This window comes from Vicugna pacos, chromosome 14 (genome assembly GCF_048564905.1).
Source record: "Vicugna pacos chromosome 14, VicPac4, whole genome shotgun sequence".
Classification (NCBI taxonomy): domain Eukaryota; kingdom Metazoa; phylum Chordata; class Mammalia; order Artiodactyla; family Camelidae; genus Vicugna; species Vicugna pacos.
In genome coordinates this window covers 781526-808096 of record NC_133000.1, presented here as the reverse complement: position 1 = coordinate 808096, position 26571 = coordinate 781526, and the positions used below count along the sequence as shown (strand labels likewise).

The window sequence follows — 26571 nt, the reverse complement described above, 5'->3', positions numbered from 1 at the left end:
GAGAGACGTGCACTGCGGTTTCTCGCTGTAGCTGCTGGCAGATGGATGCTGGGGGCCACTTGGGCACCAGGTGTCCACTGGGCCCCGAGCTGCCCACCCCTGTGGCCCCGGGGCGCTGAGACATGCTGGCTGGAACTGAAATAGTGTACAGTTCCCACTGGATTTCAAAGACTATGGAAAAAAGAAAGAAATGTAAAATATCTCAATTTTTAGTGCCAGTTACACACTGACATTTGGGTATGGCGAGTTACATAAAGTACACTGGTAAGACTAAGTTCACCCGTTTCTTGTACTTCCTTAATGTGGCTACTAGGAAACTGAGAACTGTGTAACTCACGTATTTCTGGATGGGTGGGCTGGGGGGTGAGGAGGCCTCCTGTCCTCCTGAGCTGGGCCAGTCGGCTGTGGTCCCAGCTGCCCCCTCTGCCCAGAGCAGTGCCCTGTGGTCCTGCTGGTACCCTGGTTTTCAAACCTCTGGGGATATATTTGAGTAAACTGTCCATGAATGTGCCGTGTGACATCACAGATTAATCTGGATTCTCTTCAGAATTGGCAGCTGATTCCATGATGATTCTGGCTAATTGGCTGTTCAGAGCAAGAATCGAAACTCGAATCCTGCAGGGGTCCAGCTGGTGACAGGAAGAGTGACTCGGCTAGGTGGGCAGCAGTGAACTGACATCCCTTCCAACAGGGACAGGTGGCACTCAGGCTCAGGAAGGACACCTAGGATTGGCAGAACCTTCTGATTTTTCACATTAACCAAGCAAGTGAGAAACTGGAGTTTTTATTTCTGATTTTTAAATCTTGGCTCAAATTTTCTTAATCGCGTTGTGATCGTGTGTGATCTCTGGTTACAATCTGGTTAAACAGTAACTCTGACTGAGGTCACAGTTTCCTTTGAGAACCTCATGGGTACGTTCTTCTTGCTCACTTCTCTTCTACTTCCTTCAGAGACGTTTATCCGGGGCTGGGGGACGTGTATGCAACGCTGCTGTTTTCACACTGACTTACACAAAGTGTTAGCATTTATATCTGGTCTTTATTACAAAAACACATTTTTTTAAAATTTTAATCTTTTTTGGAGGGGAGGTAATTAGGTTTATTCATCTGTTTTGGAAGTGCTGGGGCTTGAACCCAGGACCTCGTGCCTGCCAGGTATGCACTCCACCACTGAGCTACACCCTCCCCGACAAAAATGCATTTTAGGTATGAGGAGGAGGTCTAAGAAAGACTTTTTTCTCCTTAACATAGATGTAAAAATCCTTAACAGAGTATTAGCAAATCGAATCCAAAAAAATACAGAAAAAATTACCCACCATGACCAAGTGGGACTTACCCAGGAATGCAGGGCTGGTTCAAGACCTGAAAATAAAGTGGTGTCACCCGTTACAGTGCACTGCCACTGTCTTTGCTTTGGACATTCGCCTACATTTTGAGCAACTGAAAACAGCACATTTGTTTTATGCCCGTTTGTCCCGTGTCCAGTGCTCTTCATTTCTTGGCGCAGATACAGTTTGCTGTCTGGTTACTTTTTTCCTTCTGTTTACAGACTTTCCTTTAAAATTTGTTCCTGTTCATAGATTAATGAGGTTGGTTGGGAATGACTCTAAGTTGGTACTTTTCTCAGAAGTTTTTCTTGATTCTCAAGAGATCTTTTTACTGGCTATGGAATTCTGAGTTGACAGGCTCTTCTCCTTCGGCGTTTAAACTCACTCCATCACTTTTCATCTTCTGCGACCTCTGACAAGAAGTCCTGCAGTTCTCACTTTTGCTCTCGTATATACGATGTGACTCTTCTCTGACTGCCTTCAGTATTTCTCTGTCCTCCATATTCAGCAAGTTGAATATAATATATCCAGATGTGTGTGGATTTGGGGGTAAAGAGGGGTATTTATCTTGCATTATATTCTCTGAGCTTCTCGCCTGTGTGATTGAATGACTTTCATTTGTTTTGGAACATTCCCAGCCATTGTTTCTTAAAGTTTTTCCTTCTGCTCCATTCCCCGTCTCTAGCAGTTTGGGGATCTCAATTACACACCTATGAGGTCATTTGACATTTTTCCTACAGGTCCTGGATGCTCTATATGCTCTGCTTAGTCTTTTCTGCTCTTTCTTCTTCATTCTGGATAATTTCCACTGACTAATCTTTAAGTTAACTGATTCTTTCCCAGCTATGCTGAGTCTTCTGATGCCAAAGGCATTCTTCACTTTTGTTCCTTCATTTTTTATTTTTAGCAATCCCTTTGATACTCTCTTATAGCTCCTATTTCTCTGCTGAAATTACCCATATGATGTCCACATTTTTCATTAGAGCCCTTTATGTGTTAGTCATAGTTCCTGTAAATTCAGTGTCGGGTTGTGCTACCACCTGAGCCTGGTCCTGAAGATCACTCTGTCTCCTGGGTGTGTGCTTTTTCGTATGCCTCAATCCTTTGTTTCTGAAAGCCAGACGTCGTGAGTAGGACAGCAGATTTATGCCTGGGATTGGGCATGCCTTTCCTTCTGAGAGGCTTTTATTGTGGGGATTTGAGTTAATCTAGTTAGGAGCTGGGCAAGCTGTAAGGTTTGCACATTGCTAGGGTCACCCTCGGTGCATACAGGTTTCAGATTCCTTTAGCAATACCTGTGTGTAAGATGCGGACTGGCTGGCCAGAGGGTTCCCCCGGTATCTTCTCCACCCTCAGCCTTCAGTCTCCCTTTGCACTGCCCTCACGTTCCTGCTCTGTCCCTTCCCAGAAGTGTTCTTCTGTTACTGGTTACTTAATACTTGCTGGCCTGGTGCAGGGTCTCTCCTTGGGGTTCTGACTCAGCCTTAGTCTCAGGCAGGACTGTGTCCCTGGGGCCTGGGGATGTGGCCTCCCCAGTGCTCCTGGCCCTTCCGGTGGGGGTGTTGGGTGTACAGTGGGGCTAGCATCCATTCCTGTTCCTCCCCCAGTTCCCTTCCCCTGCCTACAGTGGGTTTTCGGTAATGGAAGGTTTTTGTGCTTTTGCCTCCAGTCACATGAATGAGTCAGACGTTGAACCACAATTGTTCCTTAGGTTTTTCTTGTCGACATCTGAACTTTGAGAACTTGATGTCTGAGAGTAGCCCTAAGTTCTGGAAAATTAGTGGGCCTCACCACGTCCCTGTGGGACTGTGTAAGCCCTTGTGCGCTGGGAGTAATACTGTCAATCTGTTCTCAGCACCGAAAGCTATTGTAACATGAACAGAAAAATTCAGTTGCAGGTTAAATCGTTTTGGCATAAATGTAGACTTAAAAGAAACGATTGCTAAAAATTTAAAAACTAAATTGTAAAATAGTTTTGCCAGAAGAGGAGGACTTCCTTCTTTTTAGTACCTAGTAAGCACTATTTTAATGTTTAATAGTAACACAGGAGTACCATGGAATTTTCCTGACACTTGCTGGGTTAAACAATGGGCAGATGTGGTTTTCTTATGTTATTTTCTGTCTTTTCCGTTCCTTTGTCTCTCAGTGCGTTAGTCTGGATATTTGATCCTAATGTATCTTCCAAATTTTTATTTACTTGCCTAAGTCTCATCTGCTTTTAAATCTTTTGAAGTTTTTAACTGTATTGTTCAGTTGTTGAATTTCCATTTGATTACTTTTATATTTCTAGTTACATGCTAAAATTATTTAATCTCTTTTAGTTCCTTAAACATTAATTTTAGCTGTTTCCAACTTCATGTTTGCTAACACCACAACCTGGCTGTCCTGTGGGTCTGTTTCTCAAGTCTTTCTCTCTCCTGGCTTCTGTTCCAGGCTCCTCTACCTACTCTGTTTCGTCTGAGTGTGAGACACTGTTAGGAAAAGCTAAGGCTCTGGTCGACGCTCTCTTCCTCCAGAGAAGCTCCCCGGGGAGGAGGCCGGGCTGGGGGACGTGCCCCTGACTGACTGTGGATGGAGGTGAGCTGAGGCTTGCGAAGACTGGTCACCGTCACTCCTAGGGGACAGCCCCTGAGGGTCCGAACTGCAAGCCCGGCAGTTACTGGCCTTGAGTGCTGACCCTCCCTGGTGGCTCTAAGTCTGCCAGAAGCTCGCTCGTCATTTCAGGCATTTCGTCTGTGATTCTGAAAAAGGTGTCCTGAGGATGAGAGTGGAGTCAAACATTAGGCCTGTATCTCTGGCTGCCCTTCGACCTGCTACTCCTCACTGCTTTGGTTGCCTTCTCGTAACTTCAGACTGATTTTTAAAATAATGTATTTTCAGCTTTTTCAGGTGTTCTCAGCAGGAGGGCTTGTCCAAACAATCCAGTTTACTGTGGCCAAATGGAACACTGTCTACAAGTGGGTGTTTGTCTGTCCCCTCCTGTGCAGTGCTGGGCCCTGGGGCATGGCGGTGAGTGAGACCTTCTGGAGACCCAACAGGGACATTTTACTGTTCCTTCTGTTCTGTGTTTTCTCCCAGTAATTCCACTTAAGAGCAGCTCGTGCTGCTACATTAGTATTGTGACTTTGACCAGAGCCCACTGTGAGTGTGTCTGTCCTAAGCTAAGTGGACGGCGTGCCTGCTGGAACAGGGCTGTCCTGTCACTCTGCCTGCTTTTGTTACATTGCCTGCCCTGTCATGGCCACATACATCTGCGTTGGTCCCCCAGCACTCGTGCTTCTTGGAAAGTAGGCCTGTGTCTTGTTCTGCATCCTGGCGAAGTTCCGTGTGTAGATTGGTTCCTCTGCAGACTTGGGTCCAAACGCACAGGTTAACGCTCATGTCTTCTGCCTTGTCAGTCCATTTCAGACTCCCATCTTCCCAGAGTTCCCTCAGCGGATCTGCTTCCTCAAGATTCCAAAATCCTCTAGACCAGAACACAAACACAGGTACCCAGAGAGGCTGCGCTGCGACAGGGCACAGTGTTACGCTTTACACCATAAATCTGCACCAGATGCAGGTGCAGATTCTCTTCTATTAGCAAACCCCAGAGGCGGTGCTCACAGTGGAGATCCTCCTGCGGGAGCAGCAGCGTGCCTAGCAGCTGGGCGCATGGGAGGCGCCGGCAGCTGCAGGGGTCCTGCTCGCGAGGCGGTCACAGCTGCAGACAAGCACCTGGACTTCAACGCAGCGTCAGTTCACGTCGGGAAAATGCTCAGGGAGAGGAGAGACTTTCGGTCCGTAGGTGGGAGTCTGAACATTTAGGTCCAGGAATGGCTAGGATCGTCCCTGGGCTGCCTGAGGGCAGCAGATGTCCTGTATCAGTTCTTCAGCCAGCTTTAGACGTCGCTCTAGAGCAACGTGAGGACAGACGGGAGTGAGTACATGCCCCTGCGGGTGTTGTAAGTTGACTGCTACGTCACAGAGCGTGCCATCCATTCACTCAACAAGGGGGCACCGAGGGCCTCCTCTGGGTCAGATACTGTTCTCGAGCCGGGCGGGGGGCAGGAACAAAACAGCCGTTCCTGCTCCCACGCACTCCTCTCGTAGGCCTGTTTCCAAGTACTGATGTGTGTTTAAATACAGCCATTTTTTAAATGTCAATTCAAAAGACGGACAGTGTTCTCTTAATACGCTTATTTTCTCCTGCATCTCCTGAGACGACCTTTCTGAGCTATAAACGTCCCCAGCCCTGGAGTTTGCACCATGTTTACTTCTGCCCAGATGTGGTCAGACGGCTTCTGGGGGGAAATGGCTTTATGACATCTCTAAGCATGTGGCAGCTATTTAGTAAAAAACTGTTGTTAGACGACATTGCTGATGATAAGTCTGTTTTATCACACAAACCCGACGTTTTAGAAACATTCTGCAAAACGGTGAGACAGTAGGGAAAACCTAGAGATTTTGCAGGCAGGGGACTGTAATTATGATGTTGCTTTTCTGGAGGTCATTTGACTGGCAGCGCAGTCAAGGCTGTTTCTACACCAGCGAGTCTACACCAGCTAGCACTAGACGAGGGGCCAGGCGAGGTCAATCTGAAGCCTCCAAACGAAGACGGTCAGAGAAGGAGACACAGATGTGGGTCAAGTTCACAGCAAGTGTTTTAAGCCGCGGGCCTGGTCAGGACTTCCTGGGTGAAGAGAGGGCTGCTGCTCCGTGACCGGGCAGGAGAGGCCTCTCCAGAGGTTTGTCACTGTCACCGGCCTTTCCGGGACCGATTTTAATATTGATTTCTGGTCTTATCTCTATTAGAGTTTTTCTATTTTCTTTAGATTTATTCCCTTCTAGGTCTGATTTCTTAATCTGGATGTTTGGCTTGTTAATATTTTAAGGTTTTCTTAAAAAACCTTTCAAGAGTAAATTTCTAAGACATGTCATAGTTGCACTCATACTGAGGTGCAGCATTTCAGCACTGCTCAGTCTTCAGGATCTTTTCATTTCCATTAGGATTTCATTCTGACCCAGGAACTACTTGGAAGTTAATTTTCCATCTTCCAAGTGTATTGGGTAATTCTGTGTTTGTGATTTCTGTCCTAAATGCACTGTTGCTGGGCAGAGTGCTTATGTAAAACGAGTCCTCTGGACCAGTAAACCCTGCGTTGCACCTGATGCATCTGCAGGGCTGGGGACTGTTCTGTGTTTGGAAAGGGTGTGTTTCCAGCAGCGGAGGCCATGCTCTCTCTCAGTCTGTCTCCAGCAGATCAAGCTTGTTCCTTGTGGTGCTTCCATGCTTCCTGAAGTTCTGAATGTTTTTTCACAGTAACTGAGAGAGGGGTGTGGAAATGGCCCAGCAGGTTTGTCTGACTCTCCTTGATGACCGACCTGTCAGTTCTTGCCTTTCCATACGGCTTTCTGGGTCCTTCCCTTGGCTCTGTCTTGCATGCAGTTCATTAATTTTCTCTTCAGCTGCATTTATCCTGCTGCTTAACTGACTGGGTAACTTTAATTCCAGTTTCTAGGTATTTTAGTCTGTGTTTTTCCAAGTTGTCCTGGTCTTTCTGGGTCTGATTCCTTATCCTGTTAATCAGTTTAAACATGATTATTTCCATGAATGACTGAAAAATTGTGCTGAACACTGGAATTTGACACAACATTGTAAAATGATTATAAATCAATAAAAAATGTTAAAAAATGATTATTTTACTAGATTCTGCTATGTTGCAGGCATGTGCAGCTCTGGTCTTTGTCCAGACAGTCTCAGGTGTTTGTAATTTGGGTGGTGAGTTCTCTTCAGTGGGGCTCTTCACTTGTGAATCCAAGGAGAGGTGAGGCCTCTTCAGCAGGTGTCCTTCCGGAGTTTTCTCGAGTGTGTGTCTCCTGGTGTTATCACCACCGTGGGAGCTATTTTTAATGTAACCTTCTCAGTCTGTGAATGTCCAGACCACATGTGTAGTGTAATTTTGAACCCCAGACCTGGTGAAAGCCAGGCCCATGAATATGAATTCAGTGTATTAGTTTATTTCTTCCTCCACCGGATAACCTTCCCAGCTGGAGCCCAGATCAGACAGGCCTCCCTGTCTTGTCCCTCAGCACACGGGCTGTTTTTTTGGTGTAAACCAGTCTACTGGTTCACTGATGATACAGCCTTCTGATGGACCCTGGATCCCACAGCCTCTGGCTCAGCCCCTCCTGAGTTCGCCCGCACGCTTTCCCCGCCCCGACGGCACACGTCACTCCAGTGCTGGCTGCTTGGTCTGCGGCTCCCTCATTCACTCTGCCTGTGCTGTACCGCACACTCCCGAGAGCGCAGCCGCCCACTGAGAGGCCGGCTTGTCTGCAGGGAGTAACGCAGCTGCAGAGGGAGGACTTCAGGTCTCCCATCACGTGATTGGAACCAGGAGTCTTCATCAGTTTATGGGCAGAATTTTTAATAGCATACATACTCTCTTTAACTTTCAAAAAATTTAGCATAAATTTGCCTATCCACCTTTGTTTTCAGGGTTATAAACATTTTCTTTTTTTTAACAGATGTTGTGGTACCAACTGGAGAAATCTGATGAGGGCCTATTTTAATTAAATTCTATTGTCAGCCACGGGTCAGTTTTTAGGAAACAAACACACAGACAAGCCAATAAACAAACAAAAGCATATATACATTTACATGAACTATCTTTCTAAACGCATCTGCTGGCCTTTCTGAATGGGAGGTAAACACGAGGGCTCCTGCGGAGCAGAGCCAGGCCAAGTGCCTGAGTCCCGTGTGGCCTGGGACTGCAGGTTATGGGAGCAAGTGAGCCCACCATCCCCTCCCCAGCGCTTCCAGTGTGGGAGGGGAAGATGCACATTTAAGGACCAGGGTGACAGGATGTGGCTCTAGTACAGTGTTTGGCAAGCAGCAGACCAGCTGGTGGCTTTGAATGTTTAGTAGGACAGGAAGGGCAACCGTCACTACCCCGGTGATTCGGGTATGACCCCAGGAGCGTACCCTCGTATCATTTAGAAATGCTGTAAAACTATATGCTAACTGCGGGCTTAAGTGGAGTATTTTAAATTTTATTGCTTTTTCGTGTCAAGCATTTTAAGTCAATTCTAAATAATTTCACAAAAGATACAAAACAATTGCTGGAATGAGGGTGGGAAGGACACATCCTCAGGACAGCAGCTGGCGCCTGTGCCACTTTGGGCTGCTTCTCACCCCTGTGGTCACCTGAGGAAGGGCTGCTATTCAAGCAAACAGCAGTAACCCTGGCAACTCTGACGTCTGTACCCCAGGGAGTCACATTCCGCAGTGCGGTCTGCACTGGCTTTCACTTGGGAAGGTCTCTCTTGATTGCGTGTAACAGGTTCTAGATTACTGCAGAACTCTGCTTAGGATTTATAATATGCTTAAAAAAAATCTTTATTTTGATTTTTAAGGAAAAATGTGGGCCTCTGGTTAGGGCATAGTGTACTGTATTTATTGTCTGCGATATTCCTTTCTTATTAACACATGCCCTATTTCTTCTAAAGCAAGGTTTGTCTTTTTTTTGTAATTATGATGTCTATCTTTTGAAGTTTAGTCATAGCAGTCTGCTGATGTCATAGATTTTAAAGATTATGTTCTCGGAAGAAACAGTGAAAAGAAGTTGGTGGTGATGATCAAACAGGTTGAGACAAGAGACTTAATTAGTGCTGAGACAGAACTTACAATGTAGATGACGTTCATCTTCAAGCTGAGAATGAATTCCATTCTGCCATGACTGCAATAGGATTTTAGCTCAAATTTCTCTTCTTGTCATGTCTTCCTGCTAAAACTGGCTAACTGAACTTCTCTGCACGTAAAATACCTTAAGTACCAAAGGCGTCATCTTTTTTTTTTTCACTGAGGTGTAGTCAGTTTACAATGTTGTGTCAATTTCTGGTGCACAGCACAATAGTTCATGCATATACACACATACATTCTTTTTCATAATAGGCTACTACAAGAGATTGAATACAGTTCCCTGTGCTGTACAGTGTAAACATGTTTTTAGTTATCTATTTTATATATAGGAGTTAGTATCTGCGGATCTAGAACTCCCAATTTATCCCCCCCATAACCGCAAGTTTGTTTTTTATGTCTATGAGTCTGTTTCTGTTTTGTAAATAAGTTCATTTGTCTTTCTTTTTTTTTTTTAGATTCCACATATGAGTGATATCATATGGTATTTTTTTTTCTCTTTCTGACTTACTTAAGTACCTAAATCTTCTAATTTAGTTTTTCTTTCTTTCTGGAAAACACACTGAAGATCACATCCAGATATCTGGCATTAGCAAATAGATTTTCTAGCAACAGGACACCTACTTAAAATGCCTGAATTGATTTTCAAAAATCAACGAAATTTCATTTTCCCCATGAAAATATTTGTCTTGGAAAGTGCACGCTATTGCCCAGCAAGTGGGTAAACTTCAGAAGGGCACCCCCGGCCGGGGCCTCCTCTGGCGGCGAGTTACCCCGCACACTGACTCGCGCTCATATCGCTTTTCCAGAGCAGTCCCGCTGGGTCAAGTGCTGTCGCTGGTAACTTTCACTGATGATAAAACACTAAAGGATATAAGTGATTTACTTTTTAAAACATAAGTAAATGAGAGTGAAAAATTAGGCCTCTAATACCGTCATTCAGTTTCTCCGTCTCAAGAGTGGAAGGGGAAAGACGTGTTAGATGTAACCCCCGCTTTGTGTGACGCTGCCCTGATGAGTGAGCGCCTCCTTTGACGTGCCGTCAGGAGTTGTGACATTTGGGAAGTACTCAGTGCTTTCCTTGTCCCCAGAGCTCTGTTCTGCTGGTCAGAATCCGAGCCAGTGGTTGTGCACGAGCTTACCACTTATTATGGGCTGCATCTCTTCCACCTCCAAACAAACAGCCGTTGCTTTGAAAATGCTGCCAGAGTTTAATTAAGCAAAGTCAAGCTAATTACCTTCAGCAGTGAGAGCGTTTTCGCTAACACTTCACAGTTGGCGGCCTTCCTGAGCCAGGCCGTGGAATGACAGGATGAGCCCGGGGGTTCTCACCTGGGGGTACCACTGCAGCCCAGACAGAGCAAGGTGTCTGTCTCCCTGCGTGTCTCCTCGCTGCCTCCACAGGCAGGGCGGCCGCAGCCTCTCCCACCTCCGTGATCCACGCACGGGTGTCCGTCCCAAGTAACACAGTCTGTGGACCCCCTTTCTCAGACAAGCACGAACAGCGGGGAGATGGACTCAAGGCCTGACGTGGACACAGGCGTTGCGACCCTGGCCCAGCACACAGAACACAACCGGGTCACTACTAACAACAACAGAACTTTAAGCAAATGCGCCGTTAAAACCCTTACATAATTGTAGCAGGTTTGGGTTTCCTCAGGTTCGAGTGTTCTTGCCTCTTTGATAATCAGACAATCTGAAGAAAGGCGTAGAATTTCAGGGGAGAATCTGCGGGACAGGCTCACAATGAGGCTATTCACAGGGCTCCTTTATTGGCTTCCACAGTATCTGCACCGTGCGTAGTCCCTGGCTTTGCTACAAGGCTCCATTTAAACTTAACCCATCTTGCAGACTTAACTGATCCAGGAACCACTCAATACAACCAGCCAGCTACTGTAGCTTTTCCCCTTTGATAAGGGGTTTAACACAATGAGCTTCACAGTTCTTAAATGACTCCCTTTCCCCCCGTCTTTGAGAGGTGGTGCTTATGTGACCTTTTGTTCTGAGTAAAATTTCACATGGTTTGATTACATTTTTTAAAAGTACAAACACAGTGTTGACTCCTCACCCTCAGAGGAAAGCTTAAAATCTCGTAGATGGTATAGAAATGGGACTCGTATCACAACGCTTACACAGCTGATTTCACCACATCAGATACTAGCTTAGGTGTTAAACTTGCAGATACTTTACTTTTGAGGGTAACCCTGGTGGCCCTGCTGGTGGCCCTGCTTCTGCACTCGGCTTGGCGCCCTTCCGGTTACCTGCTGGTGCTTGTGCCACTTCTACCGCAAGGGCTGGTAACCACCCAGGCCCCACTCCGCCGGGGTCCGGCGGGGAAGCGAGGGGGAGGCCCCTGAGGATGTATCTGGTCTCAGGCCACTGGGAGTGGGGCCAACACTTTGGATCACAGCTCAGAATACTGGGTCTCAAACTTCAGTGAGCAAAAATCACCAGAACGTCTGATTAAAAACGCAGATTCCCGGACCCACACCCAGAGTCTGATTCAGCAGGTCTGGGGATCTGCATCTTTAACAAGTGATTTGTCGTCAGACCTTACTGAGAACCACTGTTTCCAATTCACCAGGGAACAGGGGCGTTCACAGACCCTCTTGGGTAGGAGTGACCCCAGTGTGATTTCCCAGGTAGTGGCAGGAGGGAAGGACGCCCAGAACGTCCAGTGACGTCCTGCTCTGTTCCGCTCCCATCCGCAGCAGGGCAGCACCCGCCCTGAGTATCGCGGTCCCCAGGACACGCCTCACCTGTGCGCCTGCACACGGGTGTCTGACGATGGCGTCTCACTCACCCGAGCTCCACACATAATCAGAACTTCAGAGCGGCTGTTATGTCTTTAATCCCAATTTGCTTCTCAACCCTCCTCTCCTACCCCTATTAATTTTAGGTTTTTAGAAACAGAGGTCTTTTTCAAATGATTTCCAATTAGAAATGAATTCTTAAAAAGCCTTCTGGGAATTGTGGATGTAACATGTTTGCTCATTTCATGAAGATACGATTCTTCCTTGAAGATAAGCTGATCTGATGAGCAAGACGGGGAAGGTAGGCGGCACGGCGCGGCTACTGCTGAGGCTTACGGCGCGGTGCCTGCAGCGCTGTTGTGCGCTCTCTTTGTGACCCCACCCCCACGCATTTTTTTATTATGAGAACTTTCAGACTGACAACTGACACGAAACCAGAAAGTACAATTCCTACGTATGCATCATCCAGTTTCCAGGTACCAAGGTCTGTCATTTTCGGGCAGCTTTTGTTCTGTTCTTAAATGTTGCTGACGGTTTTCTAATTGGTTCATTTAGGAAGGAGTCAAATGTGAGGCGCTTTGCTTGGGTCTGAGTGTGGTGACCCTGAGGGGTAACCTGAAGGTGTCCTTTTCAGGAGTGTGTTCCGGAAGACCTAGAACTGAAGCAGCAGCTGTTTGCTCAGCTGGATGGAATCATGGACGATGACGTGGTCTTGAGCAGCTCCAGCTCCTGCCTCCTGCCCTCCAAGCTGTTCGCTGGCCTGGCGCACAGGAAGCAGTGCCTCGTGGCACACCCCGTGAGTATATCGAGCCACCTGAGATAGGGTGACTCTCATTTGGGTTTTGGGGAGCAACACATTTTAACTATCTGCTAGTACTTTTAACTTATTTCAAATTGAAGTATAGTTGATTTACAGTGTTGTGTGAGTTTCTGGTGTACAGCAAAGTGATTGTTATACATATATATTCTTTTTCATTATAGGTAATTATAGGATATTGAATACAGCCCCCTGTGTTATATATACAGCAGGACTTTGTTTTAACCGCTTTATGGAGATCAAATAAATCAACTTGTACAATTCAGTGGTTTTTAGTGTACTTAGAGAGGTGTACAGTATCAGCATTTTTTAAAGGAATTTTATCCAAAAATTCCTTGAGCTGTTATCTTGTATCTCGTGCATCACGGGGTGGAACGAGCAGACTCCAGTAACTCCCGTTCCAGCTGAGGAGAGAGACTGCTAAACAAGTAACTGCACGGCCAAGGAAAGGGCGCTACACTAGCACACAGTCCAGGCCAAGCGGGATTCTGCAGGCGGGCCACCTGCACTGTGTGCTTCCCTGAGCTCAGGTCAGAATGGGGTCATCTGTGCTGATGGGCTCCACCCGGGGCTCTGGGGAGCAGCTCTGACTTAACCCTTCCTTCCTGTGGTCCCTCCCACCAGGCCTCGTCACTGACTGGCTGGCTTACTCACTAGGAGTGCCTTGGGAGGAGGCGTGTTGGCACGCAGGCACTCAATCTTTCTGAGGTTAACCTGTTAAAGTCAAGAAAGGGGAATTAAGAGTGGGGATTGGGGGATCATTTGGTGGGCGTCTGAGAACTGAGTGGAGAGCCGGGACAGCCTGCTAGGACAGAAAAGCGAACGCGGCTCCAGCCACAATCAACAGGATGCATATGACAATGCCACACCCTCTGCACCACCGGCCACCGAGGTTAAAGGTTGAGAACACCGAGAGCTGCCCAATGGGGGCGGACCTGGTTGGGCTGCTGTGAGAGGCTGGAAGGAGCATAAGCAGAGAGCTGGCCAAGCACAGGATGGGGCATGCAGAGTTGCCAGGAGAGCAGCGTGACCGGCAGGGCACTCGTACTCGGGAAGCAGCAGGATGGTGACAGGAGGCCTGGTGATACTGGGGCCGGGGAACCATGAGAGCTGCTCTGAACAATCAGAACTGCTCAGGCACAGAGCAGCGCTGTGGTGCGGTGGAAACGGGCCCTTGGAGGATAAGCCGAAGGTCCTTTCTGCAGTGAAGATGGCTCCGAGAGGCGGGCAGCTCCTTCACAGAACCTGAGGGCAGTGTTCCAAGCATGCGTGAAAACAAAGGGGAGTCACAGATGCCTGTCGGGTCTTCCATGCTGAGAAGAGGGACAGCCTGGGCCACCACTGACACGCCTGACTGCTTCTGGACGTCCTGAGCTGAAGTCTAACAGAAAGTCTAACAAACGATTATTTTAAAAAAAGAGAACAGGGACGGAAACCAAGCATTTCCTCACCACTCAGTCCAGCGGAAAGCAGCACCAAGGGGGCCTTAACTGGAGCCTCCAAACCCCAGAGCCCACGAGGCGTGTCACGTCTTCGCTTCTGTGACGTGTGTGTCCATCCAGAGGGCTCTCAGGAAGCATGAGCCACTAGATTGTCACTTGGTTGCTTCAGTGAAAAGTGAGCTTCTTGGCCAAGAGCTTCCGTCTATAACCAGTGCTTTTACTTCTAAGTCAGTTTAAAAAACAACTGAATCAGATTGTCCCCAAAACACCTCCTAAGTCCTCTGCCCAGACTCTCTCCACATCCCTTCCTTTCATCCCCCGCTGGGCCGGGCCAGGCCCCACCTGCCCTTCTCTGCTGCCCGAGGCAGCCCGAGCCCTGCGGGCCGGCCCCCCGCAGTAACTGTGCGGCATGGCGCTTGTCTCCCTCACACCTTTCCGGTCTCGCTCGCGTTTACTTAATCAAACACAGACAGCACAGAGTGAGGCCTTAATTTAAAAATTAATCCCTCATTACTTTTATAAATAATTTTAAACCAAAACTGACATTAACCAAAGCAAATCACATCACTCAAACTGACTGTCCTTGGAATTTTACCCCTGCTGGCTCACGCTGCCTACTTCTGGATCTCCTGACCTCTGGGGGAAAAGTGCCTCGATAATCTAGAACCATCTATGACTTTTAGGAGCCACAGAGTTTTCCGTCCCCCTCCAGGCCAGACAGGCAGGAGAGGCTGGCGCCCTGCCTTCTGCTTGGTGCGCAGCCACTGGGGTTCTCTGCCCGACAGGAAACAGAGCAAAGGAGAAGGAAGCCTGCCCACGCCTCTGAAGGACCTGGCAGTGGGTGCTGGGCGAAGGCTGCCGTCTCCACCGGCCACACCCACGCGCCCTCGGTGCCTTTCCGGGTGGGGTGGGGTGGGGTGGGGACTCTCGGGTCCTCCCGGCGCCCAGGTGTTTCACAGACCGGCTCCAGGAAGGGCCGCGCTCAGGAAGCGGGGGATGCCCCGACAGCCCTCCTCTCCAGCGCCTCTGGGCTGCCAGTGAGGGGAGAGGGGCCCAGGGTGGCCACGGGTGGCTGGAGGTTTTTGCTGACGACTGAGAGCCGAGTTTGACCGCGCGCTCCTGGCACTCGGGCTCCATGGCGGCATCAGCCAGAGCCGCAGGTCCCCACGGGCAGCTCTGGCCGCGCTTCACGAAGACCCCGCTCGCTCCCTCCATCTTCAGCCGGAGGCGCGGGCGGCCCCACGTGCTCTCAGCGCCGCCCCTCCTCTGACGCGCGCTCCGCGGCGAGGCGGCCGACCCGGCCCTGAGCGGCAGCGCCTCCGGCGCGCAGTCCAGCGTGGCTGCCTGCTCGGCAGCCGCAGAGCGGACGCGCCCGGAGGGAAGCGGGGCCCCGCCCACAAGCGCCGGCCCGGCCTCGGCCCGCGACGCCGCCTCCCACGGGCGCTCGTGTCGGTGGCGACGCGAATGTTCCGTGTCTGCGTCCCCTGCGCGCTGCCAGCTCCCGCCGCTTCTGTCAGGACGGCGCGGGTGTCGCTGATGAAAGGGCTGTGCTCTGAGAATGGTCACAACACCGAGGGAGTGAGGAAGAGGAGCCCCCAGGGGGAGGCCCGCCGCGGGTACGTGCGAACACGCAACCCGGAGCCGCCTTTTCCTGGGAGAAGGGACGGGCTTCCTTCCCTGAGAGCCTGCCGTGGCTAACCCGCTGCACAGAACGCGGAGCTTCTGTTGGGCCGCGGGGCTACCCTGATCACGTGCCCCAGGCTCCGCTCCAGACCCTGGTCAGCGGAAAATCCCCCCTCCCGCTGCCCGGCTGTCTGAGCGCTGAGCCTCACAGGCCACCACCCCGTGCCTCCAGCAACGCTCGGTCCCGCTCTCCGCTAGCCCCGGGGCCACCTCCCTAACCGTCCAGAAGCCGTCTCCTCTTCTCCGTGTTTTCCCCCAGTTCTTGAGAGCATGCTTCTCACAGCGAAGGCCCCGACCTACCAGCCCCGTGGGAGAGAACAGCGTGTCAGTAGACGGCCTTTCCCCTCCTTTTCCGTAGAGCCTCTTTGGTTTCCTCGTCTTCTCTCCCTTCCCTCCTCTCACGTCTTAGGAGCACCTGCCGTAACCTCCAGGACCCTTCTCTGAGCCTGAAACAGGGACTGTTCTCTGTCACGGGACTGAGGTGCTCTGACTCCCTCCGACGTGAGTTTAACCTATGACAGGTGGAGTGTGTGCCTGTGGGGTGCCCAGGGGAGAGCATCCAGTGCAGAGTTACAAACATGGGCCTGCAGCGGGTGGTGAGACCTCAGCATCCTGCTGGCAGTAGCGCCCTTGGTGCTGATGAAGTCTCCCAGGCGAGTCTGAGAGCGGCACAGAGGGAGGCCAGCGGCGGCGGCCTGGGGGCACCAGAAAGTGTGGGAAGGATGTGTGAGCAAGCTGTACATAAAAATGCCCTTTAACTGTTTGTCCTAATCTGTTTTTGCTCCTCACCAGGCTCAGTACCGAAGATTCCCTAAGCCCAATATCCCTGCTTTACAGTAAAGAGAAGTTCACCTAGGGCAGACGTGCTTCCAGTTCTTAGAATTCTGATCTTTAAAAATGCCAGAAGTTAAACAAACATTACTGTAAGAATTCAGTGATTACAGGCAGGATTCAACAAGTGATTCAACTAAGGCGCACTGATTTATAATTTACTTGAAACAGGAGCCATCCTCTCCTGCGTTCTGAGAGGGCTGAGAGTAGGTTTCCTCTGAAGTGCGTGGACCAGCTGCCTGTTCCAGGCAGCCCTAGGACAGAGAAATTCTTCTCTGTTCTGTAGAAGTCATTTTTAAGTGGATGGTTCTTGTCGTATTTGGTAAATGTGAGAATCTACCAATTTTCAGTCGTGTGGAGGAAAAAGAAAAGCATGATTTGGGGAAGTCTAGTGTGCATCTGCTCACTGGTGCGGCTAACCAGCAGCCTCTTCACATGTAGAACTCTCTTTGAGAGTCAAGAACGGCTTCCCAAAGTAAACCAAGAAAACCAGAGCCAAAGGTTCAGTGCTGGGCAGGCAAATGCTTCCTTCCAATGAGGACAGTCTCTTCCTGTCTTAGACTGCACCGTCACATAAGGGCTATAGAGGGCTTCTGATATTTTGTGATTTCTAGGTAGGATGTGATTGGGGAAGCAAATGTTTGAGGCTCAACACGGACAAGTTAAGGATCATTTTTAACATTGACACACTAGAATGGCAATGACTAGCTGGGAGAGGATGGCTGGGGCGTGGGGGCGGGGCAGGCAGAAGCCCAGGAGGTCTGGACAGCTGGTAGACATAGAAACCCCATGGGAGGTCAAGGGTTTGGAGATCAACTGTAATTGTACAGGACGGTCATTTGCACCTTCAAATTTCAAGCTCGACGTTGGTAATTTTTCTTTAACAAAACCATGCTGTTCTGTACTCACTTTTTTTTCCTCCCATTTGTGAATTACTTTATTTCTCAAGCTTCTTGTCATTGGATGCTGAGTCTCGAGGGGCCTTCATTCCAAAGTTGAACCCACCCCCACTGACCATTCAGGAAGGTGGGCCAGGTCTGCCAGAACGACACCCCAAACTCCAGAGCCATCCCCTTGATTCTCTCCCCTCTGTCTCTCTCCTAAGGTAAACCCACCCTATCACGTCCCATTGGTTGAGCTGGTCCCACACCCAGAGACCGCCCCCGCGACCGTGGACAGAACTCACGCCCTGATGCGGAAGATTGGACAGTCCCCGGTCAGAATCATGAAGGAGATTGACGGCTTCGCTCTGAACCGCCTCCAATATGCAGTTATCAGCGAGGCCTGGAGGCTCGTGGAGGTGCGTGGGCTGCCCTCTGTCCCTGCAGCTGAGCAGAAGAGGCGGGAGTCTTGGGGGTCCCCGCCGGGGTGGGAAAGGCATACAGGCTCCATCCCACTGGCTCTATTCTGGAGACCACAGGCAAACTTCTCCCTCAGGTTCAGTCAAAAGGCAATGGCAGTCAAATGTCAGGTAGCAAATTCAGCACTTCAGAGAATCCTCTGCACGGCAAGTCACCCGCTATTCAGGTGTGATGGCAGACTTCCTTCTCGCCCTTTCTCGTCATTACCAAGTAGTTATTTCCGTGACTTGCTGCGTTTTCCCAGTCTCAGATTCTGCCCCCCAGTGCTATACTTTTTCAGGAGAAAATTTATATTTTGAGTAAACCTGTATCCTCTAAAGAACCCAATTTATTTCACGATCTTGAGAAAGAAACAGTGAATGACCTTTAAACTTGTTAGTAACATGCTCTTACGTATAAATAGAAGATTATTTACATCCTCAACTTTTAACTAAAAGATTTTACACGCAATTTTCAATTGCCTGGCTGCGTGCACTGCCGTCTGCATTGTTCAGTTGAGGGGCCTGGTCCCTGGCAGGTAGGCGTCAGAGCAGCTCCAGGCCTGGGAGTGGAGCCCAGGGTCCAGGCTCAGCCGGCCAGGTCTCCACCACCCACTTTCTGATGCTTCCCGGCTTCTGCCCGGGTGAGCAGGGTGCTCGGCCGGCACCTATCCTGCCGCCACCGGGCAGAGTGAGCGAGGAAAAGGGGGCCCAGGGTAAACCATCTTTGCCTGGATGGACCCAAAGCTCCCGTCTTGGCTCCCAAGCATGCCCAGCGATCCCAGCCCGAGACAAAACAAGGACGCTGGCCACTGTGGGACCCACGCCTGGCGGAGTCCTCACCAGGAGCCCAGACCTAAAGTCCACCAGGTGCAGTGTGCACGTGACAAAGTCAGAACAGGCTACAGAAATGAGATTAAGAAAGTAGAACCAGAACCCCGAACCCCCAAGCCGCCTTTGGAGGAAGTCGAGAACATAATTCACCTAAGAAACAAAGACTATGTACAGACAGGGTTGCGGCAGGTCCCCGTCCCCAGGCTGGGCGGGGGTGGCGGGGACCAGAGCCCCGGCGTCCCCAACCCCGCCATGCGCGCAGACCCGGCCCGCACGGCGCTTCAGCTGCGGACGCTGGGCCCGCAGGCGGGGCGAGGGCAGACACCGGCCGCTTCCCCCGGGCTCGCTCGTTGAGGGCGGCCTCCCTACTCACCGCTCCGGCGCCCGCTGCCAGGCTCCTGGAAGAAAACCGCGCCGCTGGTGCTGCGCGCCCACCTCAGGTACGGAGGTCAGGGAGGCCTGCGCCGCGCACAGCCCGCCTCCTCGTGCGCGTCCGCGTGCCTTCGTGGGGCGTGTGCGTGCATGCTTACGTATGTGTACTGTGTGCGTCTGCGTGCACCAGCGTCTGTGCGTGCGTGCAGCCGCGTGCCTACGTGAGGCGTGTGCGTGGCGTGTGCGTGTGCGTGTGCGTGTGCGTACCAGGGTCGGGCCCGAGTTCAGCTCAGCAAGTGTAAGGGCCACTTAGAGTATAAGCAGCCTCGTGGGGAGCGGAGACCGCCACAACCTACGCGTCTCTTTTCCAGGAGCCCCTGGGGCGGCCTGGACCTCCCGCTCCGCGGCCGGGCCGGGTCCCAGCGTGGGAGGCCCGCGGGAGGCCTGCACCCTCTGCCGGGTCAGGCTGGTCGGCGGGGCCTGTGGGGCGGCCTGGGCCGGGGGACGCGGGACCCTGTGCCCAGGGGTGGCGGGTGGCAGAGGTTTCCATTGCAGACCAGCCTCGCGGACCCGAGTGAGCACCGCTTGGACACGGTGTGACGGCTCCTGGACGTTGCTGGATCCGTCCGATGTCTCCAGTTTTGTTAGGCCGTTTTGCATCTAAGTTGGGAAGACATATTGATCTCTATTTGAACTATGTTTTCTTGACTTTGGTGTCATGGTAATAACGCATAAAATGGGTAGGGGAGTTTCCCCTCCTCTTCTGTTTTCTGGAAGAGGCTGGACAAGTCTTGTTAACTTCCTTAACTGTTGGGTAGAATTCCCCAGGGAAACCACCTGAGCCTGGAGAACCTGTTTCTGAGTAGGTTATAACTGCGAAGCCAAATGCTTCAATGGTTCTAGAACCATTCCGATTGTCTGTTCCGTCTTGACTGAGTTTGGGTGGTTTGCAGTTTTTGAGAAATGGTTCCCCCGAGTCGCTGACTGTATGGGCATAAAGCTGTCGGCCGTCTGCTCTCACCCTTGCGGGGGCTGCAGGGCCCACAGCGACCTCCCTGGGCTCATCCCCGAGGGGGACCTCTGTCTTGTCGGCCTTGCTGGACGTTGCTCAGTTTCACCGCTTTCTTGAACGAAAGGATTCCCGTTTCGTTGACTTTTCTCTCTGGTTTTCCTGGTTTCGGCTTGCCTCACTAACTTTGGAGGGTGGTCCTTACCACCTGCAGCCGAGCGCGGGAGGGATGCCGGAGGCGACAGGCGGGGCTGTGGTTTGGGGAGCGACCGAGCGCGGGGGGAAGCGGGGAGCCCCTTGTCTGTCCTGCACCCGGCACGACACACGCGGTCTTGTTGCTGCCCCAGCCATGTGTTCTGCCCGCTCCGAGGGACGCGGGGCTCCCGGACGCTGGGCCCGCACCGAGGGACACGGGGCTCCCTGACGCTCCTCTGGCCGCAGCATCGGGTCAGACCAGTACTTGTCGGCTTGGAAATGCCGGGTCGATGAGTCTGGCGGTTGCCCCGGAGCCCGAGATCCGGTGCCCGGGTGACGAGATCCTGTTGGCCGGGAAGGTGATCTGCAATCCATGTTCTTGAATTAATGAGCACAGTAGGGGAGGCGGTGCTGTGATGATAACTTCCTCCCAGACAATAGTGAGCTTGTGCTGCGGGTAAATTCTTGCCCCGTCGGGGAAAGGTGGGCGGAGGCGGCAGCGGTGAACCACGGAGCCGCCGGCAGCGGACTCTCAGCCGCTGGGAATGTGCTAGTGATGATGAGCTTGGAAACTGCTTACCTGGGGTTTTGTTCCTCCTGAGAAATGTGAGCTCCAAGCTGGATTTTGCTCCTCGGGCCATGATCTGCAGAAATTCCCTCTGGTGTCTTGTCAGGGATGGTCTGTGGTCTGCACAGGACCCTCTGAGAGATTCCAGACCTTTGTCCTTCAGGTTTATTCTGACATGGATGCAGCTGTTTAAGGACTTGTTTCAGCTAATAAAATGCGTCTAAAAGATCACGTGGTGAAATTCACAGATGAGGCTTTTTGTGGTAAAGTCATTCAAGGGCTTCCGTCCTAGTACCATGACAATGCTGCGTAGATAGTTGTAGATACAATATAAAATACTATGTAAATAGTTGGCTTTCATAGCGAATTCATGTTGTGCTTTTTGGAACTTTCTGGATTTTTTTTAACTGAATATGTTCGATCCACGATGGGCTGAGTTTGAGGGCTAGCTGTGTGACACAGGAATTAACAGTCAGCCCAGCGAGCCTCTGAGCTTTGTCTACTCACCAGTAACTTCAGCTTGGACAGTATTTTAAAGTTTACAAAGTACTTTCCTTTACATTTTTCATGATTTTCAGATTTTTTTCAGATCATCTGAACTTAAAAGCACGAATAAGAGACCTACTGTTATTTTTGCCTTTACAAATTAATGCTTTGATCATATTGCATGGTCTGGTGGGGATTCAGACCTGTGCCCCCTCTGTGCTGCAGCGTCTGCATTTGTAAGTGGAGATGACAGTGGACTGTTCCTTTTTGGGGTCTGATGAGGATTGGATGGGGTTGTGAATGTTAAGGGCTGGCATACAGTAATGGTTTAGTCAATGCTACAGGTTATAGTGATGACAGGGTCAGTGACGTTTGCGGAGGCCCTGGGCCCAGGATGGCAGCTTGGGCTTCGCTGGGAGCTCGTTTGAAATGCACCACCTGCAGGATTGGACTATGCATTTTATCATGCCCCCCAGGGGATTCACTTGTGCAGTAAAGGCAGAGAAGTCCTGGCTTGCTCCCTGATACCTTGGCCTCAGTCTTGATGGATCAAATTACAGCTGTTCTAAAATACACTTTCATTTTTAAATTTTTAACATTTTAGTTTTATTGGCAGCATTTTTCTTCCAAAATGGAACAATAAATACGAATTTAGCTTCCAGTTGATGGAGTCTTAACTTCGGTGAGATAGTGTATTCTACCATCTTTTTTATTTGTCTTTTCTCCTCTGTTTTTCTGTGTCTGTTTCTGACCCTCTTTATCTCTGACAAAGGCTCGTAACAGATAAATGTGCAGCTCCAACCAGCTCTGCTTAGTGGAAAGACTCGTACGTCGTCCCTTGGTAGACATGACTTCTAGTCCTAGCTTTATGACACTGAATATCTCTGGTTATCCCAAAAAAGATGTGAAGGTTAATTTTTAAAAAAGATTTCATTCACTTTTAATTAAAACAGGAACATATCAGAATGAACAAATGCTAGGTTTTCACTGCTTCTGCAGAGCGAAGCTGGCCTCCCTGGGCCCGGCTGGCAGCTTCCTCGTCGTGCTGCCACACGCGGCATCAGGCCTCCGCATCTACCCTTTGATTTCTGGAGCAGGGATGCAAACTGTAGTCTGGTTCTGCTCGTCTTGGTCGTGGGCCTGTGTGAACACAGGGTCCCTCCCAGAGAACAGCCAGATCAAGCAGGTGGCCTCCTTGTGCCTGAGGCCCCTATGGCCGCTGGGAGTCAGATGGCTCTCAGGCCGGTGCTGCTGGCAGGTGAGTGGGCCCCACGTCGACCCCAGCAGGCGACACAGGGGACCGATGAGTCCAGACAGGGTTGGGGGAGGTGACCTAATGTCGACTGGGTGCTCTGCGGACCCCTCAGGTCTCTCCCTTGGGCAGTGCACGCATGGAGGGAGGCAGTTGTTTGATTGTTTCAGAAGCGGGTGGACACGTGGGCCCTGGCCTCAGAGTCCGAGTTAGTCTTGGGACGTTTCCCTCTCACACACGCAGGTTCTGGGGAGGAAGCTGGGTCAGATGGGGAGCTGCCTCCATGGCCATCCTCTCCCAGGTCTGGGGGGGCTTTTCCAGGAGTGTCGCCCTGACTGGGACCCTGCGACTGAGTGCCTGCCGGGTGCTCTCCAGAAGGCAGACTGTGCACATGGGCAGTGAAGGGGGAGAAGGAGGTGGGGTCAGGCCCAGTGACGTGCTTCACAGGCTTTGGGATCAGGTGGGGTGCGGAGCCTGGTGCTTGAGGCCCCGACAAGAGAAAGCTTGTTCAAAGTGGTGCTTCCAGGTGGGGAAGGTGGGGCTGTTTCAGAAGTCTGTCTTCAGAGGGAAGATGCTGAAAACAGCAGGGCCGCCTCAGGCTGTGGCTCACCTGGAGGGTGGCCAGTAGGAGAAGCTGAGGCTCAAGCAAAAGTTCCAGAACATCTGCTCCCCGGTGGCTCTCGTGGTCTGATCCTGTGGGCCATCTGTCGGAGGAGCAGCAGGAGGCTGGCTGCCGTCCCAGGACTCGGCCACGTCCCCTGCCCTGGCTGGTGCTGGGCTTGCCTCCCAGCAGCCTGGCCGGGACCCGCCACCTCGAGCCTCAGCTCCTCCCCTGGCGTCCGCTCCGAAGCTCTGGACTGTGCGTGAGGTGTGATTCAGCCTCTGGTTGCATCAGCTCGGCGTGTGCAGTCAGCTCTTCCCGAGCGTGCACGTCTGCCCGGGTCATTCTGCAGGAATGTTGGTGCCCCACTTCCAAGAAAACACGTGGTGCCTGGCAGCTCACAGACCTGGCACGGCCTCTGAGTGACAGTGGGCAGCACCTGGCCGACTTGTCTTTTTCACCTGTTACAATGCTGTGTCTGCCTCACCTTTTTCCCGGAAGGAGGTGTGCATGTGGATGGGCACATCGGGTCTTTTTCACTCTTGCTCGGGAACTGGTTTCCTGTTGTGTGTGGGAGACGCAGTTGTTTGATCGTTTCTTTCAGAAGTGAGGAGCGTAGAAAACTAGGTCATGTCAGTGTGTGAGGGACCGACTCCTGCTTTAGTTACTTTCTCGTGAAAGACGGTGACTCATCATGGTGGTTCTTAGCTTCAGCTTCACCACCAGTCACTACGTTGCTCTCTGTACCATTTGTTCGTAAGGGCTGCAGGGGTGGACCTTCTAAGGGAGGGTCCGGTACCCTCACCCATGCTTGACTGACTCCTGCCCTGGGGTGGTCCTCATCTGGCTCCCCGCTGAATGTCTCTGGGGATCAGGGTTCCAGCCCGTTCCCACCTCCCACTAAGGAGACTGAGGCGGCCTTTCTGTAGCCCCTTCTCCTGGCCTCTGACAGGGTGATGCTGAACCAGTGCGGCTTCCTCCCCGCCCTTGGATGTTGCATTTCATCTCCTGACATGTAACCAAGCAGAACCTTTTCTGGCTCCTGTTTCTCAATTAAGGCAATGGATTGAAGCCTCGACAGCTCCTGTTGTGGGGAACTTGTGTGTACCCTTGCAGATTCCTGGGGGCAGGTCGGTCTGTGTTCCTGGTGGTGCTGGTGCTGGCTGAAGAAAAGAAGTGTTTGCACAGGAAAAACTTGACAACTCAGGACTAGGTGTGGTGAAAAGCGAGCAAAACAGAACAGAAGATTAAAAGTTGGGAATCAGTTTAAAAAATTAGCCAAGGAAGTTGGCATGAAGAACGTGAGAAAGGCAGATGAACTGAGGGCGTGCAAACCCGTGCACTGAATAAAGAGCTTCCATGTGAGGCTGGGATGATGAAAAGGAAAAATATTTCTGTGTAGCTGATAATCAGTAGAGGAAATAGTCACAGGTTTCATTCAGCAGATTTTGCCTTCCTGAACTGTGTGAGACCCCCGCCCCTGCCCCTTCCTCCCACGTCCCCCAAGAGGGCCAGGCCAAGCACCACGGTTGTTACTTTGGATGTGTCTCCCCCTCCTGTCCCCACCCACAAAGTGCCAGACCCTCGACGCCAAGCTTTGAACTCCAGTGCTGTCCCCTGTACAGATCGGCTGAGTGCCCGTCGCTTAGTCAAAACAGGCTGCTGTCACTACTGTTTCTGAGAAGGTATTTTATAGATGTGGTAGTGTCTACTGTCACTTGACTTTAAGTAAAGGAGATTATTCTCAGTAATCTGGGTGAACTTCAGTCAGTTGAACAGCCTTAAGAGCAGAAGTGAGGTTTCCACCAGCAGCTCCTGCCCCAGATTTCAGGTTCCCGCTGCCCACAGTTGTACAAGCCGAGTCCTTGACGGAAATCTCGCTGCACGTATGTGACTGACTGGTTCTGTCTCCCTGGCGGGGGCCCTGACACATAGCGTGTCAGCTCTGCACCTTGCTCGTGGGGCAGCCTGAGCAGGCCGGGTGTGGGGTGTGTGTCCAGGCCTTGAGTGTGTGTTGCTAACAGAAGTGGAAGCAGGAAGGTGTTGAGTTAAGGGGGCTCCTTTCCACTCTGGCTGGGCGCTCCTCGCCCAGTTTCTGACTAGCGCTGATCACAGTGTTCGTTGCTCTGGGACTTGGGAAACTTTTAACCACCTGGGGCTTTTCCTTGTATGTGTGGCTTGAGAATTTTACCATGAAAGGGAGGAAGTACCGATGGCCATTCTGACATGTTAACCGGACCACAGACACAGCAGTGAGGTGGGGCCTCAGCCCTCAGACTGCTGTATGGCGTCCTGTCTCTGAGAGGTGTCACCAGATTTGTTCAGCTCCGACTCTTGGCCCTTGGTGCCACTGCGGTGATTTATTCGGTTACTGGTAATCCTCACACGGAGGCCACAGGTGCCACCAGGCTTTTGGAGTGGAGCTCACCGCACAGCCAGGCAGCTGGAACGTCAGAATACCCTGAACGTGAAGCTTCAGTTCAGTGCTGAGCGCCGCGGGGTGAACCGGCTGTTTGCCCCAGGGGTGCGGGGTCCTGTTCAGTGAGCATCTGGGCTGAATTATGACCATTTCTCTTCCCTGGATTTAGCTTCTGGGTTAGAAGCGCAAGCTTAGAGAAGCCTGCCTCATAAAGTCCAGAGCGGGGGGAGCAGTGAGGAAGAGAAGATCTGAAAACTTTCCCCTTTTCTAACTTGTCGATGGCTGAATAGCACCTGATGACAGCTGGCGGCCGTCATAGGTGAAGCCAGGACACCTGGGACGCCTGGGGCCCGACGAAGTGCGGCTCCGCCCGCCTGGGGCCACGTCGGGTGCTGAGGCCCCTCTGAGGCTTTGTCTCATCAGGTCACCGTTAGCTCATGTGGTGCTTACAGATCAAAAATTAACTACTCGTGGGTGGCTCCCTCTTTGGTATTTTGAAGTCCTTTTGAAGCCAGCTCTGAAAGTACTGAACTCAACTGTGGAAGGAAAGAGCCAAGACAAACAGCACTGCGGGCGGAAGGTGGCCTCCAGGCCTGCGCCCTTCTCAGCTGGAGCAAGAACTTCAGGCCCTGGAATGTTGACCCGGCACTGGGCTGAGGGAGGGTCTGCAGGCCCCCGCGGGGCTGCCCTTCCCCACATTCCCAGCCTCAGGGAGTGGGGACGCCGCGGCAGGGGCCGAGACCAGAAGCCACGTTTCCTGCTGCGTTTCGTGGTGGTTCTGGGCAGCACGCGGCCCTTCTGTGCGCGATTCCCCAGTCCCCCACCGCAGCTCCCACGCTTAGCCCCTCGGGACCTGGGACCAGCCCTCCCGTCGCCCCGGTGAGGCTCCTGGCGGTCGTGGACAGTAGGCTGGATGCGTGAACTGAGTTTTACACACCAACCAGGAGGGGCCCTGCAGCAGCCC

The 26571-nt window shown here is 51.4% G+C and overlaps 1 protein-coding gene across 6 annotated transcripts in view; it reads left to right on the top strand.

Annotated features, from left to right (window-relative positions):
- Positions 1 to 26571, top strand: part of CRYL1 (crystallin lambda 1) — a 77334-nt gene that overhangs the window by 35943 nt on the left and 14820 nt on the right. For 3 of the 6 annotated variants that reach the window (XR_012079795.1, XM_072975960.1, XM_072975963.1), the window contains exons 4-6: positions 4209 to 4337; positions 12394 to 12555; positions 17638 to 17832. Coding sequence is in view for 5 of the 6 variants with exons in the window: in XM_072975960.1 (XP_072832061.1) it covers positions 4209 to 4337; positions 12394 to 12555; positions 17638 to 17832 (486 nt within the window). In the remaining variant the exon portion in view is untranslated. Of the gene's footprint in view, positions 1 to 4208; positions 4338 to 12020; positions 12236 to 12393; positions 12556 to 17637; positions 17833 to 26571 lie in introns of those variants that run through there. The other 3 variants (XM_072975962.1, XM_031684689.2, XM_072975964.1) reach the window with 2 other exon arrangements.